We start from the raw sequence: 16,292 nt of genomic DNA on the forward strand, positions 1-16,292 counted from the left end.
GATATGAAAGTACCAAAAAGAATCTTATTAGCACATGCGACTACACCTATATAAAGTTTTGAATTCTTATTGTTATAACAACGTTTTTTTTGACTTGACACTATTTTATCAAATTAACATTTATATTTTAAGAAAAATAAAAACAATTTTTGGAAACAAAATCATTAGGCTATTTTTGTTTTCTCTTTTTTTTGTGTTTTTTATTTTTTTATTTTTATTCTAATTAATTTAAATGTGAGTAATATATTAAATGTAATAACGTAGTTATTTGTAATATATATGATGATTGTTATATGAGGTATATTGATAACGTAGTTATTTATAATATGAGAGATGTCAAGTTGAATTGAAAGATAGATACTTTTATTATAATTTTAAGTAATAAATTGGAATTATATGATCACGAGATAAATTCTGATTGTATATATGATTTAGAATTTATATGTAGGTTAAAGTTAACTATCAATTTAATTGAATAATTCAACCGACAATAGCCTCTAACTTAGTCTATATTTGGTTGAAAAGATGCTATTGCTCATGGTCTAAAGAGAGAGACATTAGACAATAAGAATACATAAACAAATCAAATGCTTTTACGTTAACCTTTAGTTGCCCCTAAAGAAAAAATATTTTTTTTTTTGAAGGAGCCTTTGTAAAAGTAGTTCAGAGATGAAAGAAAATGCACAATCCAACAAAACTATAAGGAGAAATATGATTGGAGTGAGTGAATTTGAATGATTATCTTATAAAAAAATATTATTTCACATACCTAAATTTTTTACATTCATTTTGACATTATTTTTGTTTATTTATTTTTTTCTTTTTTCTTAAAAAAATACAAAATTTTATATTTTTATGATTATTTTATTCTTATATTCTATTCTATGTCAAATGATTGTAAAAATATATCTTAATACCATTATTCTAAATTATATGACTTGGTCCTATTTTGTTCTTTTGTTTTGTATGACTATTGTAAATAGTAAGTAGACTTCCATGACCATGATCCACGTTTTCTCATACGTTGCCTCTTCCAAATTAAATAACCTTTTGCCCTTTGGAAAATTAGAAACTTTATGTTTAGAATTATATTCATTTTGATCATCGTGTTAGGTTATTATTACTTATTAGAAAGTGAAAGAAAATCTACTTATTTTGGATTATTTGAAGTTTCATGTAGTGTAACGAATCTTCCACAGCCTCATCCTTTTCTTCAGTAAGAAAATCAAACCTTATTCTAACGTTGCTAAAGCTTAACTAATACCATTTACTATTATAAAATTCAATCTTTACAAGTTTGACAAAACTACATTGTGTATAAACTGTTGGATATAAACATAGTTTCAAATCGGATAGAATAAGAGATGAATACGAATTTATATACAATAAAATATTTTTATTGATAAAAGATTTTTTTTTAAGTGATAAAAAAAACAAATATACGAAAATTTAGTTCAAAGCAGTCCCAAATTTAATTTGTTAATTAATATTTTTAGAAAAGGATGTTTGTTTTTACCTACTAGTCTGGTGAAGATGATAGAATCTGGACTTTTGATTGTGTTCACATTGGTTTTGTTTCAATTGTCAAAGTGCAGACAATGATCCGTTGGATAAGATCATGGAGAGAAAAGATGGTCGAAAATTAAACTATATGATTAATTTTTGCCTCTCTCTATATATAATATAGATGAACTGGCTAATTTGGAATTAAATTGGTTAATATCTTGCACTGCTTTCTTTTTGCTTTATCTTAATTAGAATAACCTTCTAGTCTTACTGATTCAAGTGGTATATATAATATAGATTATGATTACCAACTTAAAATGACTTCATTGTCAATAATAATAATTAATTAATTTCACTTACAGCTGGAGATTTACTATCAATCAATCTACTCAAATGATTCAGATCATTATAGAATATTTGAGTTTGATTTCAATCATCGGCACCAAGTCCTTTTTTTTTTTTTTTTTTTACTTTTCTTAATGAACCCTGCTTTTTGACTTTGGTAATTAAAATTATTTTATTCATATGTATATTGTTTAGGAATCGTTAATTAAATAAATCTACTGTTGAATTAATCTAGAACCATTTTATACGTTATTCGTAGACATGATGTAATATACATCATTTTCAAATGAACAAAACAATAGTTTTTTGACCACTTACTAAAAAATAAAACTTTTTTTGTAACTTTTTGAAAAACACATTAATATGATCCATACACCAATTAGGCACAACATCATCCTTAACATCTTCGTTAACATAAAAAAATCATATAAACCGACAAAAAAAAATCAATAAAAATATATATAGACCAAACTTACAATGGAATATAACCTTATTTTACAGAATAAGAAATTGTAGCTAATTTCATAATAATTCATCCATAAGTTTAGTAGTTTTATTTTTTCAATTTTAACCTTAATATATACTATTTCATTATTTCAGTATCTAACATTATATACCTTTACAACTAATTTTATGTTTACCTAACTTATTAAGTTTTATATTCTATACTGCGATTAATTTTAAAAAAAGAACAAGAGACATTAGCTTTCTTATTATATTTTAAGTTAACTACATATTAGATATCGTATATACTGGTACTTATACATGATATGTACGTGGGCCCAAACAAAGTGATTATAGTGAAGAGGTGTAGTGTATTTTTGGAATAAAAGAAAATAATAGGAAGGTGTAGAATATTTTTGAAATAAATTAAATTAATGGGGAAGTATAGGTCTCACTTGGAGAGGTGTAGGGAGCAACACCCTTTCTCATTTTCCTTTTATATGGGCTTTATACAATTCAATAACCAAACTCTTCATGGTGTTTCACCTGCACCTTCAACCCTTTCATCTGTACCTCTAAATTTTAAGAAAATACCAATTTCACCCCTAATTAAAAGTATATTTAATTTTTAGAAAATTAATTTTAAGAAAATACCAATTTCACCCCTAATTAAAAGTGTATTTAATTTTTAGAAAATTAAATAGAATCTAATAAAAAATTCTTAAATAGTTTCAGGGTGTTTCATTTTGCCATTAAACTTTTTGAAAAATTCAACTTTTAACTTTAATAAATAAATAAATAAATAAATAAATAAAAAAATATATATATATATATATATATATATATATATATATATATATATATGTGTGTGTGTGTGAATTTCAAAATCCCATTCATAATTTCAGGGTGTTTATATATTTAAATTTTTTCGTTTCCATCCCTTTAACACTATACTCCTTTAACAAATATGTGAATTTCAAAATCCCATTCATATTTTTTTTTTAAATTTTATTTTTAGATTTAAAATTTAATAATAATCTATTATAATTTAAAAATTTAATATTATTTAATATATGTTTTTATCTTAATAATAATTAAAACATAATTTCTATTATTATAATAGTTATATTAAAAATAAAAATAAAAAAATTTTAAATAAAAGTAGTAATAATGAAAAAGAAGAAAAAAAATAATATAAAATCTGATTTAATATATTTAAACATATTAAATTAAATAAAATAGTTATAAAAATTTAAATAAAAACTAAATTTTTTAGATATAATTATTTAATTTAATAATTAAAGAATAATAATTACATAAATAAAATTTTTATTTCTTTTTAATATAACTATTATAATAATAAAAATTATATTTTAATGATTATGAAGACAAAAATATATATTAAATAATATCAAAATTTTAAATTAAATTAGATTATTATTAAATTTTATATCTAAATATAAAATTAAAAAAAAGCATGAATGAAATTTTGAAATTCACAAATTTTAAATCTGTACAAGCAGTATTGTGTTAAATGAGTAGTCTAATAAGAATGAGAAAAAAATATGTTTATTAAAATTAAAAGATGAATTTTTCAAAAAGTTAGATATAGAAAGTGAAACACTCTAAAACTGTTTACAAATTTTTGACGAAATTGTGTATAAATTAAATGCATTTTTAATTAAAGACGAAATTGATATTTTATTAAAATTTGGTGGTGTGGGATGAAGGGGTTGGAGGTGCAGGGAAACACCCAACTCTTGATCTCCTCCAAAAGGGATAACTGTCTGTTTTCCTCTTCTGATAATTTTATATTATATAATAATTAAAGAAACTACAATAAGTTGACAATTTTAGAAAGGACTTTGGAGCTCCCCTTCAACTAGCTGGACCACAGTGGGGGAAGGATAGTGGGCCTGTTGTTTTGGGCCACATTCACGAATCTCATAGTATCGATAAACCGCAGCACCAGACAACACTGCCAGTGTTAAAGCTTGCGCATGCAATCTACAAATCCAAACAGCATAAAAAAAATAAAAATAAAAACAAAGTGAATGTGCATGTATGTATGTATGCTGGACATGTCATGTACCTGGCATGGATGAGTCTAAGACTAGGTTTCATTGGAGACCTTGTACGTGAATTAGCCACAAGAGATGCCCCAATTCCAGAAGCCCAAAGTCCCCCTACAACCAAACACCAATTAATTATAAGATAAAGATACTTACACAACATTTTTTAGAACATTTAAACATTATTATATGTGTTATTGTATGATTGATCCATGATAGTGTTATTGTGTCATTTAAACCAATCACACAATGACACGTATAATAATATTCAAATGTTGTCACAAAATATTGTCTCTATATCATTATCCTAATTATAATTTCCTTGTAATTGAATTTAAGGAAAACATTACCTATCATAGAATAGAATAAGAAATATAAGTGTTGCTTAATTATATTTAATATATTTTATTAAAAGTAAAAACTTGAGATAATTTTTGTTTTGCTAAAATGAAAAATAGAATATGTAATGTATAAGAAAATGAGAATAAATATCTTACCAAGTGTGGCTAGCTTGTGGTTTGAAACCCATGATTGAATTGCCTCCATTTTTGAGTCTTTTAAGTTGCTCTCTCTTGTGTTTTGGAATTTAGAAGGTAGATATTTATAGATGAGAGGAGAGGGTAAGATTGTAATTTCGGCAGATTTTTCATGTGCCCCTTGATTTCTTTACAGGGTCTTCCTGTGTGTTTTGTTAGAACACTGGAAAGGTTAAACAGGAGCAGCCTTACCCTGGTTTTGTTTTGGAGGACGTGTTGCTATGGGTGGAATGAAATCATAGGCAGTGGATGGAATCATCCAAAACTTAATAAAGTTTATTTTTTTTTAAAAGTAATATGATAAAGTGATACATTTTTACATTTTATTTATAGTATAAAATAAAATAATCTTAAAAAGTTAAATTTTTATATTTTTTTAAGAAAAAATAATTTTAAATAAATGTAAAAAAACTTATGTGTCAAAATATTACTTTTTTTCTTTATGTAAATGTGTTATGTTAGTAAGACTAATTTTTAAGATATATATAAAATTATAACCCATGGTATACACTATTTTTTAAAATAAATACTATGGTTATGAATTTTCATACACACTTATTCAAATATATTTTGTAAAATGATAAATATATATGATTAAAAGTAATCTCGCTATTGCCACGTATGACTGAATATTAGTAAGCCCAACCCAAGCCCTGGCCCGTATTTGATAGCAGCAGGTTTGGCGTTGGCCTTCAAATTTAAAAAAAAAAAAAAACAGAAAATCTAATTCCAGGTGTCTGGGAAGAAGAAGAAAAAGAAGAGGAAGAAGCTTCTTGTGGAATCCTCGTCTTTCTCGCGCTTGCAGTAAAATTTCTGTACTTTCTTCTTCAGACGTTTAACTTGTTTTTCGCCGGCAATGGAGAGGCAACTCCGGAAGTAAGAATGGAAGCTAATAGAAGAAAAAGAGTGGTTGTGGTTCGTCGCAGAAAGCCTCTCTCCGATATCACCAACACTTCTCCCCCCGTTCCGCCCGAACCTCACAAAGCTAACCCTTCTTCTTCTTCTTCTTCTGCGCTCGATAATCGTGCTTCTGAAAGCAGCGTTGTTGCCGACGCCACCAATCTTGATGATGCCCCAAACCCTACCTCTCCTTCACCGCCCGTTCCCTCCACACCATCTATCAGAGCCCCCTCTCTACCGACCGATTCAATCACTCCCCCTTCACTTCGTACGCACGCTTCCCTATTTTCTTGATTTTTGGATTTTAGTTTCTCTTGCAACCCAAGAGACATTCTACTTTCCAATACTGCTGTTACTTGACAAATTCAATTTCATTATAGCGTGTTTAATCTCTGTAATTAAGTCTTGCTGTTTGATTTTAAGCTCTCGTGCATGCTGTTTTTAATCGCCGTGTTATTTCTTTTCTTTTCTTCTTTTTTTTCCCTTCAGGGACTGTTGATGCTGAAGCTTCTGATGATGTCGAGGCTTCTGAGCCTGTTCAGTCTATTTCAGTAGTGTACAGCCTAAGACGTTCTTCGAATAAAAGAAAGAAGGATAAAGGGAAGGCAGTGGCTGTTCCTGTTAGTACCACGCCCAATTTGAAGATCTCTGATAGTCGGTAAGTGATCACCCGTCTCTTTTTCGTAGTGGTAGATTGTGTTTTTGTGGAAGTTGTACCGATTATAAAGAAACAGTGATCGAAGGAGAATAAGAGATGGTTGTTCGAAGTTTGGGACATGGGGAAAAGAATGGGATTGGGGGATAAAATGCTAAGATGATTGTATTGATTGGAAATGCTAGTAACCCGCTATTTTAAGCTAATTCTTGATTAGTACTACAGGCTGAAATCTATTGGAAATTATAAAATTGGGGGTTTCACTTTTTAGTTATTAGGTCTCACTTATGATTATTGTATCTGATTAGTTTACAGTGAATTTTAGCCAATAGTTTAGAGTTTGTTAGAGCAGTTTGTTGCTATTTGCCAGCGCTCTTTTGTATATTAAAATTTTAAGTTCTTGAGAGGAATTCTCTGAAGTATTTTTTTAGTGTGATGTTTGGATTGGGTATATTAATCTTATAAGTTTTGTTTGAGAATGCATGAAAACTCTTGGATTTGTGAAACTTTCCTGAACAGATTATTTATTCGTACTTATCTTTTTTTTGTTTGACCTGTTCAGTCTGTCCTGTTTTGGCATTATTATGCTTTATGCCCATGACATTGTATGTTTCCTTCGTTTCTTTGTTGGATTCAATTTTATAGTTGGAACATTCATTATATCTCTTGTCGTGAAAACTGAGTTTGATTTTTCTTTTTTTTTTTCCTGGAAGTTCTCCCATATAATTGTTCTTTTGTATGGTTTTGTGATGAAAAAACAGCGAGAAAAATGATGAGTTTGAAGGTTTGAACCTATCCAAGGCCAAAGCATTGACTTTTCCTCGTGCAAAGGTATATTCATTTACTATTGTGGTCCTAAGTTTCTGTGATTTTATTAGGAAACTCAAAGGATATTTAATTTGTTATTCAGCAAGAACTTGATCTTGTATGAAACTTTACTTGTTAAAAATATTGCACTGAGCATTTCCAATGACTGTTTATTTACTGTTTAAGATCAGTATCCCTGCCGTATATACAAAATTTCTGGTAATTTATAGCTTCATATCATGCACCTAAGTAATTTCTATTTATTTCCCTTTCACTTGACATTTTCTCTTGTTGGGGAATGGAGGTGAAGTCTTGCTTAGTGGCCCTAGATTCTGCATAGTTAGTTTTAAGTTACGTGTTCAATCATGTCAAAATAAATATTTTGCTAGTGCCTGATACATATTTGCTGAATTTTCAGAAACAGCGTACTTTGTCATCTGAAAAAGATGCAGTCAAGGATCACCAGCTTCAAGAATATATTGAAAAACAGAATGCTTACTTTAAAGAGATTGATGAATTTGAACTGGAGGTTGAATCTGGTGATGAATAGATTAGGTGGTAGGAGATGTAATGTAACTATAAATAGCAGCTTGGAGTTTCTTTGTTTTGGTATGGTGTATAGTTGAGATATCGTGGTTTTCTCATGAAGTAACTAACTCGCTTGCATGTCCATGGCCAATATATAGATGTAAGCTCCTAATAATATTTTGTAATAGTCGTGTGGGAGCCATCAAAGTTAATTCTGTGCTTAACACACTATGTCGTAGAACATTTTTATGATTTCTCATGTAAATGTATTATAATATTGTGATTTTACTACCTTGCTTTGTTTCACGCCGTTGATTATTTTACAACCTTACCGGGCAAATGCAAAGAGAGGCAAATTTTCTGGATAGATTTCAAATACTACTAGATGCTGATATTCCTAATGCTGCGTATTGTCGTTCATGCAGAGGTCATAAGTCTGCTGGTTATGTTGATTGCTTATGTTAGCAGTGACGATGAGATAATTCTGAGAGAAATGTTAATGTATGATATACATACATACATATACTTACATAAATATATTTATTTACACACACAAACACAAATGTATAAAACTAGGTAGTGTATTGATGATAAAGCCAGGTTGCTTGACGGTGAAAGGATCAAGTACAATTTTGGAACAGGGAAATTGAATTTATATTTTACATAAGCATCACATGCTAACATTTAATTGATTTTCCCGCAATTGATTCTGATCTCTCCCTGGCTTCCTGTGAGAGGCTTGATGTTACTCATTTTGACCATGCCCTTGGCAAAGTCTTCAAAGAATGCAGCAGTATTGGCAGCGTATTTTTTAACCAGATTATCAGTAGAACTGCCATTGAACAGCTCCTGATCGGAATGAAGAAGAGCTTTTTTACTCATCAAATTCTGGAAGTATAGATTGTCGAAACGGATTGGAGTTTGGTGGTCAAGGGGTTCCAGTGTATTGTCCCTTCCACTTCTTAGGCATTTGCTCTGCAGGAACTTCCGGTAGGAGGGATCAACGTTGGAGTCATTGTAGATGTGTGCTCGGAAATTTTTGCACTGAGCCAGGCCAATGGTATGTGCCCCTGTCATTAAAAGTTTCTGTTATTCAGTTGTAACACTTGGTGAACATGGCAAGTTAAAAACTTCATCCAGGACAGTGTTCTTACAGAGAACACAATTCAGTGCAGGAAATAGAAAGTATTTCACATTAGTTTTTTTTTTTTCAAAATAAAAATTATACTATATTCAGAAAAAAAAAATCGAGTCAACCAAATATACCAAAATCGTTTTCAAGCACTAGTTAGGAACATTAGAGTAGTCTTTCTTTTGGTAATAAATAGGTGGACCAAAACTCAAACTGACTAATGATAATTTAAGGTATTAAATAGGCAGGGCCACACTCTAAATTAACACTGGAAATTACATTCCATTTCTGGCAATAACCAGGAAAGGTTGAAATGTGACTCATTCAATGTTAAGAGTACTAAAATTCGTTTTGACGTGTAGTGACAAAATAAGGATGGAGCATTGAAGACATCTGATAAATTATTACATCACCTGAAAGAGTAACCAAGTCTGTAACAGAGAGGCCTTGATTAGCAAAATTGTTTGTGAGATTAGCTAGATTTAGGAAAGGCCCAGGAAGGTTACTATTAGCATCCTTTCTGCTTGCTGTTGTAGAATCTCTTCTCCCCAACCCCACTTCCCAAGAAGGTCCTCCTAACTGCAAAACTTCTATATGCTCAAGTGCCATAATAATGGATAACTCTTACTCCAATAAAAAAAATAGAATCTTAGAAATATAAATAAATCTATTACATAGACAACAGAATCTCGAGCTGCCAGAGCAAGAATATCCGCACAGGACACCACTTTGGGACACTCTTTCTCCACACTGCACTTAATATCGTTTATCACATTGAATCCTCTGGCTGATTGGTTGTTAGCTGCTGCGGTTTTCTCTCCTTCGAAGTTGCTACTATCATCCAACAGTATTGATGCATCACAACCCTGAACAACAACACAATGCAAACCCCATTTGAAAAAAATTATCAGATATAGTTCTAGATCATGACACATTTATGGGCTAGTTAATTTTTACAACACAGTGTTCATTCAAAGATTGTTAATACCTCCTAGCAGAAAAAAATTACCAACATTGTAAAGATACTGAATACACCCCTGAATCATGAGTGCACACAACTATATTTTGTTGTATACTTACGTTTACAAAGCAGTCATGGAAATGCAATCGGAGTAAGGAAGCCCCCATGCGTGGTTCTTTTCTAATGGCTTGAGCCACTCCTTTCTTGACTATGGTTAACAAGTTTGGGCAAGTGCAGGAGTAAAAGTCTGTACATAGGTCTGCACCAGAAGCTGTATTAGTTGTTGCACCGACAAGAAGAAGCAAGAGGAAGTAGAAAGAGGCCATTGGAGCTTTCATACAGGAGATATACCAAATCATTGGTGCTTTCTCTTATACAGGGTTGGACCAAATTATCTTGTTCAATCAATGAATTGTTTAAGCGAAAAGCTCTATCTCTCTTGTCAGGTAGTGTCTGATATACTTGTGCGTACAATTGCATGCTGTCATAAAGATGTGGAGAAAAATTATTTCCAAGAAACTTGTCTACATGTCATACTTCAACATAAATAACATTAAAAATAAATTAAACTTAATTTAACTTTAAAAATTAAGTTATAATACAAGGTTTATGTATTATAAATTTATTTTTTATTTATGATTGATATAAAATCTCTAAGTCTATATATATATATATATATATATATATATATATATATATATATATATATATATATATATATATATATATATTTTGAATATGAAATTAAATATTAATAATTATTTGATAAATAAATCTTATTAAATTAGACTTCAAAAATAATATCGACAACTTTAATATTATGAATTTTACTTCTAATTCAATCTTAAAAAAATAAATTTATATATGTTTTTATGTTATAAATTTGTCTTATCATATCTAATTGATATAAAATTTTTAATACATTCATCACATTAATATATATATATATATATAAAACATAGAATTAAACAAATATTAAAATAAACGTATGAAATTCATACAATTTAAAAAAAAGAGTGTAAAAATATTACAAATATATTCTAAATTTACCCTATAGAAGTCTTATATCTATGTACTACTTTAAATATTAAATATGTTGACTTAGAAAAATGTCAAATCTCTACTAGGCAAATTTATGAAATAAAATTTTGAAACAGCTAACAAGTAATCTTGTTGTAAATAGGCTTTTAGATAATTATCATAACTATTAAAAATAAGTTATATTTTAATCTGGTTAAACTAGACTCTTGAAAATTGATTCCACTCATTCAATAATAGTTGCTATAATTTTCAATTTTCATGCTATAACATATATTTTTAACTAATTTTTTCCTCGGTTGATTATCTTATCTGAGGGTATCTTAAAACCTATCTAAAAGGTTGTATATGGGAAACAAGTTTTTAAGTAAGTTGAGTTTAACTTTTAAAAATGTAAGACGAGCTTTATATATATATATATATATATATATATATATATATATATATATATATATAACTTTTAATAGATAGTTAGTATAAAAATTAAAAGTAAATTAACATACATTTACTTCAAGCATTTTTACTTTGCTAAATTTTTTTTTTCTTGTTTTCTTTTCTATTTGCTTTTACATTTTTTATTTGTTTTATTTCTCTGATGATGATAGTGCAATTATTGCATGGTTGCGGTGACAAATTTAACAGTTTCGATAGTCCAAAAGGCTGTTCCATAATTATTTCACCTTATCTGTGCATGGATTGGATTGCTCGTGAAGGGTTCAATCAATGTTATTATTTTTACAAAACAAAAAATATAGCTTTTTCCTTTTATATAGTATACCGATTCACGTAAATTTATTTAATAAAACTATGAAAAAAAATTAAACATTAATAGACAATAAGAAAATTGTTTGCGTGACTAAAAAAATTGTGTTTCTTAACGCAGTATTAAAAATACATTTTTAAAGAACAACTTTTCAAACTAAGAATTAAATTTTTAACAAATTCATAAATAATTATTAATTTTATTACTAAAAATAATTAATCATAATGATTAGATATTAATTTAGAAATTAAAATTTATTAGTAACTAAAATAATTTCTATCATAAATAAAAAATGATAATTAGTTTTTAAATTGGTAAGCAAATGGTTTATATTCTGAGTTGGTTTATATCTTCCAAGATGTGTTTTAGCAGCATATCGAAAAATTGTTTCTGCATAACCTCCAGAGCTTCTACGGGCCCCATAAAAGAATCCTTCTTCATTGATATTTGTTAACATTTTGTCTAGGCTTTTAAAATCAACTTCTTTTGACTGAATCAATTCCAAAACTTCTCTCGTAGTCAATACTGAATCTACCTCTGAAATCATATTAATTCCATTCTCGTGCCTTTCAACATGGGACTCGGATTGGAAAACAAAGTCAACCCTAACCTTCAACCATTTTTTTTTTTACTTTTTTTAACAAATAATTCTTTTAAAAAAATATTAAATCAATTAAGTAAAAATATATTCTAAATATAATATAAAATAAATAAATCTAAGAAAAAATTAATAAACGAAAAAAAATAATAAAAAAAATCAATAGAGAATGCCAACAGATACGAGGATCTCTTTTCTCTTCAACGGATATTCAATATTCTTTTAAGGCCTTCAACAATCTCTTATCCTATTTTTTTTCACAGAGCACGTCCAAATAGAGTAAACCAAACAAATACAAATTTAACAATTCAATTGCAACCAAATGCATCTAAAGTATTAAAGAATAAGAAGAAACCAGCCTCATCTCCAATCACGAAAAAATGTGGTTTGGGGGTGGAGGAGTGAAAGAGAGAATGTTGTTATGTGGACACCACTGAAGAGTGAAAGGAGAAGTTAAAAGAGAATTAGGGTTTAAAAAAAGTTAAAAATTTAATGATAAAAGAAAAAGTAATTTACTTAAGATATATTTGAAAAATAAATAAATTGGGATGGTAGAGGGAGAAAAGTATGATGATGAAAAGAGTACCCTCTCGATACTAAATAAAAACTCACCAATGATCCATGATGATAAGAGCTTGAACTCATATTCCATAAATAACTCTAACTCTTCCACAAATGATTTGGAGATATGCCATCACTTGAGCAACTATTTTGATAGACTAAAATTTTTTGTTGGTAAACTAAAATTCGTTAGACATGTCAGGTCTGGATGAGCATATATAATAATGGTTGGACAAATTGTAATGCATGTTTAATTTACTAGACGAGGTAAGTGTTGAATAAAATTTGAAAAATAACATATTATAATAACTTTTCTTCGATATTGGATTAAATGTTATTAAATATGATAAATGATGAATGAAGATAATATTAATAATTGGATTAGGATAAAATGAATATGAATGAAAATGTACTAAGGAATTACATTAAAAAAAAATTAGATGATAAGAGTATATTAGTCAAGATATTTTTATTATGTAGTTTTATTTTAATAACAAAGTATGATAGATACAAATCTCTATGTCGAATTCAATGTATGTGTTTTTCAAAAATATAGGGAGGTGTTTATAATGATTGGTATCAATATTTTGAGATAAGATATAATAATTAAGGATTGATAATTAGATATTAATTATGATATTAAATGAATAAATTGAAATTATATCCAGTAAAATATATAGATAAAATATAAATATAATATGTATGATTCATTTCAAAAAATAATATTAATAAGGTTAAAACCATTTAGGCGTCTCTATTTTTGTAAGGTATTCCCAATTTGGTCCTCTTCTTTTAAACCTTTTCAATTGAGTCCTTATAAGTGTTAATTTCAAATAAATTAGTCTCTGCCGTTAAAAATCGTTAACGGTGTTAAAATTGTGCACAAGTGTTGTCTGACGTGTTAAACATTTTAGTGATTTGCGACACGTGGCACTGTTAACTGAAACACGGCGTTTTATCCATTCATTAAAAACGATAATTAGATTTGTAATTGTTAAATTATGAGAAGAATGAAATTGTGAGTTTAAGTTCTGAAGTAGGAGACCCAACGTCGATGGCTCATTCGTGTTCCTCTTCAACTTGCAATGAGTGTCGAAGAAAGCATTTGTGTTCTGTGAGCTCTCGTGGACATGGAGGGTGGAACAAGAAAGATGCATCGCTGATCTGCTATTGTGGAGAGAAGAGCGTGTTGAGGACAACAAAAACGACCAAGAATCGAGGGAAACAGTTCTGGGGTTGCCCTAGGTATAAGATGGGGAGTGAAAATGGAGGATGCAACTTCTTCAGATGGTTTAGTGATTAGGGAGTTGAAAAAAGTATTAGCTGTGAGGTGTTGGAAGCAAATGATGAGAGGTTGGTGAAGACTTTTGAAAACCAAGGTGTTAAGTAGATCTTTGATGTGCATAAAGTTGTGATGGGTCTTCAAAGTTGGATGAAATATTTGGTTGTGGTTGTTAGTGTTGTATTTATAATGAACATGATTATAATTGCAATGTGTCAACACCCAAAAAAAAAAAAAAAGAAAAGAAAAGAAAAAAAAGAAAAATAAGAAATAAAAATAAAAAAAGAAAAAAGTTGAAAATGGTGGGGATGAAAACGGTTACAACAAGAACAGAGGGGGATCATTATCTGGGCGAGAGTATACCATTGATGAGGGGGAACCTTAACAGAATTCATCACTCTCTCATCACCTACACCACGCTTCAACAATTCTGATCACATTATCAGCACAGTGCCAACCATCATTCACTCACTCAGAATCATTCACACATACATCACGCCTCTACACTTGAAACGCCATTCCCCATTTTCCAAAACTCCATTTTTTCTTTCACCCATTAAGATCATCTCCCCCAACCTGCAGTGAAAAAAAAAATAAAAACAAACCACCAAGAACAGGACTATCCTACTCACAAAAACAACCACAACCTCTATTACGTTCATCATCATCCATCCTTGATCAACTCCTCCATCTGCAGAAACTCAACCAAAACAAAGAATACAAGACCATCTTCACCTTTCTCTCAGGCATTGATTTGTCAACCAATTTTTCATCAAACCAAATTCAAACGGGTGAAGAACCCTCAAGCAGAGAAACTTAGTCGACGTCCATACCTTCTTCTTCCATTTTTCACGACCCNAACCTGCAAATTAATATCCTGCATCTCAGCCCAAATTCCGGCAACCCTTCTTTACAGATTCATCATCTTCCTATCCCAATTCCCTCTGTTAAAGAAATTACAGCAAACTGCAAACCAATTTCATACAATCTTCAACCAATTTCATACAGTCTTCAACCGTAACCACAACAGAGAGATCCAAATCAGCTTCCTAGCCTCCCTCACGCTTTCCATCTTCACTGCAAGTTTTCAATCGAAGCAAACTTAAGAGGAAAAAGGAGGTAGTGTCGCCCACACCTGCTCCATTCCCATGGTGGCCCTGGACGGCGANTAAGGACTCTCATGGTAGCGGCGCCACAAATAGAGAAATTTCGATCGGAGTTTGGCCTTGCATTCATGGAAGACGACGAGACTATCGAGGAGAAGTCTNAAGCTATTGATGAAGAGAAGGCGAGAGAGGTATCGAAAAGAGCTCGACGGAGGGAGACGCCTTTGACTTGGTGGCAGCGGCGACCNGCGACGCTCAACGGTCGGCCTTGTTCACGAATAAGAAGGTTCCCCCCACGCGAGGAGAAGAAGGTGAAGGGGATTCTGTTTGACATGGCTGACGATAACCCTNGCGACGAGCATCGTCGCTGGCGACGCCGTTGGCTGTAGACGGTGGTGGCCGGTCGAGTGGGGGCTGGGCCGTGGTCGTGGGCAGCGAGGGCGTCTCTGGGTTCTTCTCATCAGAGGTTAAGAGACCTAAGTCTCTGGCATTGGAGGCTGATTGCAAAAATGAGGGTANGACAGATTGAACCCCTAATTTCTGATTAGGGCAAATGGCTTTGGGCCTGGCTGTTGAGCCCATTTTCTTTTCTCTGCCTGCCACCCCACCGCTACCATTCACACNACCCTTTCCCAATCTGCATACAAAAGAAGCGTTGGGCCTGGTTCTGGGCCACACTCTCCTGCTCGCCACCTCCTGTTCTCCATTCATACCCCCATTTCCGTTTCTGCAAAAACAATAAAAAAGAGACCTTGGGCCTGGCCAGCAACTACTACATGCCACCTCCAACTTTGCTGCTGTACCCCCTTTGGTCTGGATCAACAAATTTCGAGTTGCACCCCCACTTTCAGCCTTGCACCCCTGNCAGATTAAAATTTGGAAAGGAAGGACTTGGGCTCAAATCAGAAAGGCCTTATTTGTGCTTTGCACCCCCGGTTTTAATCTCTACACCCCCTATGCTTATTGGGCTTCTCTTTTGCTTTTATTATTTGTTTGATTATTAGCTTTTATTGTATGTACCTCTTTGTTTATCTTTTGCACCTTATACACTAAATAAA

At 30.7% G+C, this 16,292-nt stretch overlaps 3 protein-coding genes across 4 annotated transcripts; 1 reads left to right on the plus strand and 2 right to left on the minus strand.

Moving 5' to 3' along the window:
- Positions 1–3,969: 3,969 nt before the first annotated feature.
- Positions 3,970–4,961, minus strand: LOC106764546. Of its 2 annotated transcripts, none has more exons than XM_014648814.2 (3): positions 4,865–4,961; positions 4,388–4,481; positions 3,970–4,302 (listed from the first exon to the last, which is right to left on the minus strand). In XM_014648814.2, exons 1-3 carry the CDS (start codon positions 4,911–4,913, stop codon positions 4,149–4,151), a joined length of 297 nt encoding a protein of 98 aa, XP_014504300.1. In that variant the 5' UTR covers positions 4,914–4,961; the 3' UTR covers positions 3,970–4,148. The 2 variants fall into 2 exon arrangements, with proteins under 2 accessions (XP_014504300.1, XP_022637377.1); XM_022781656.1 differs by lacking the exon at positions 4,865–4,961 and adding an exon at positions 4,685–4,739 and having other exon boundaries at positions 4,388–4,508.
- A 654-nt stretch (positions 4,962–5,615) lies between these two features.
- LOC106764087 lies at positions 5,616–8,119 on the plus strand. Its single transcript, XM_022781958.1, has 4 exons — positions 5,616–6,071; positions 6,293–6,461; positions 7,220–7,289; positions 7,684–8,119. Exons 1-4 carry the CDS (start codon positions 5,786–5,788, stop codon positions 7,813–7,815), a joined length of 657 nt encoding a protein of 218 aa, XP_022637679.1. The 5' UTR covers positions 5,616–5,785; the 3' UTR covers positions 7,816–8,119.
- A 319-nt stretch (positions 8,120–8,438) lies between these two features.
- On the minus strand, positions 8,439–10,379 carry LOC106763814 (peroxidase P7-like). Its single transcript, XM_014647968.2, has 4 exons — positions 10,006–10,379; positions 9,600–9,791; positions 9,339–9,504; positions 8,439–8,863 (listed from the first exon to the last, which is right to left on the minus strand). Exons 1-4 carry the CDS (start codon positions 10,243–10,245, stop codon positions 8,478–8,480), a joined length of 984 nt encoding a protein of 327 aa, XP_014503454.2. The 5' UTR covers positions 10,246–10,379; the 3' UTR covers positions 8,439–8,477.
- Positions 10,380–16,292: the final 5,913 nt, after the last annotated feature.

Source organism: Vigna radiata, chromosome 6, assembly GCF_000741045.1.
Source record: "Vigna radiata var. radiata cultivar VC1973A chromosome 6, Vradiata_ver6, whole genome shotgun sequence".
NCBI classification, from domain to species: domain Eukaryota; kingdom Viridiplantae; phylum Streptophyta; class Magnoliopsida; order Fabales; family Fabaceae; genus Vigna; species Vigna radiata.

Bases quoted from the DNA above. Each gene is read 5' to 3' on its own strand.
- LOC106764546 (XM_022781656.1), bottom strand. From the start codon at position 4,724: ATGATAGGTAATGTTTTCCTTAAATTCAATTACAAGGAAA. The intron at 4,509-4,684 runs TTATAATTAGGA...AGTATCTTTATC, and splicing joins TAAATTCAATTACAAGGAAA to TTATAATTAATTGGTGTTTG. The intron at 4,303-4,387 runs GTACATGACATG...TTGGATTTGTAG, and splicing joins CTTAGACTCATCCATGCCAG to ATTGCATGCGCAAGCTTTAA.
- LOC106764087 (XM_022781958.1), top strand. From the start codon at position 5,786: ATGGAAGCTAATAGAAGAAAAAGAGTGGTTGTGGTTCGTCGCAGAAAG. The intron at 6,462-7,219 runs GTAAGTGATCAC...ATGAAAAAACAG, and splicing joins TTGAAGATCTCTGATAGTCG to CGAGAAAAATGATGAGTTTG. The intron at 7,290-7,683 runs GTATATTCATTT...CTGAATTTTCAG, and splicing joins TGACTTTTCCTCGTGCAAAG to AAACAGCGTACTTTGTCATC.
- LOC106763814 (XM_014647968.2), bottom strand. From the start codon at position 10,245: ATGATTTGGTATATCTCCTGTATGAAAGCTCCAATGGCCTCTTTCTAC. The intron at 9,505-9,599 runs GTAATAGATTTA...GAAGTTTTGCAG, and splicing joins CTCGAGATTCTGTTGTCTAT to TTAGGAGGACCTTCTTGGGA. The intron at 8,864-9,338 runs GTGATGTAATAA...TTTTAATGACAG, and splicing joins AGACTTGGTTACTCTTTCAG to GGGCACATACCATTGGCCTG.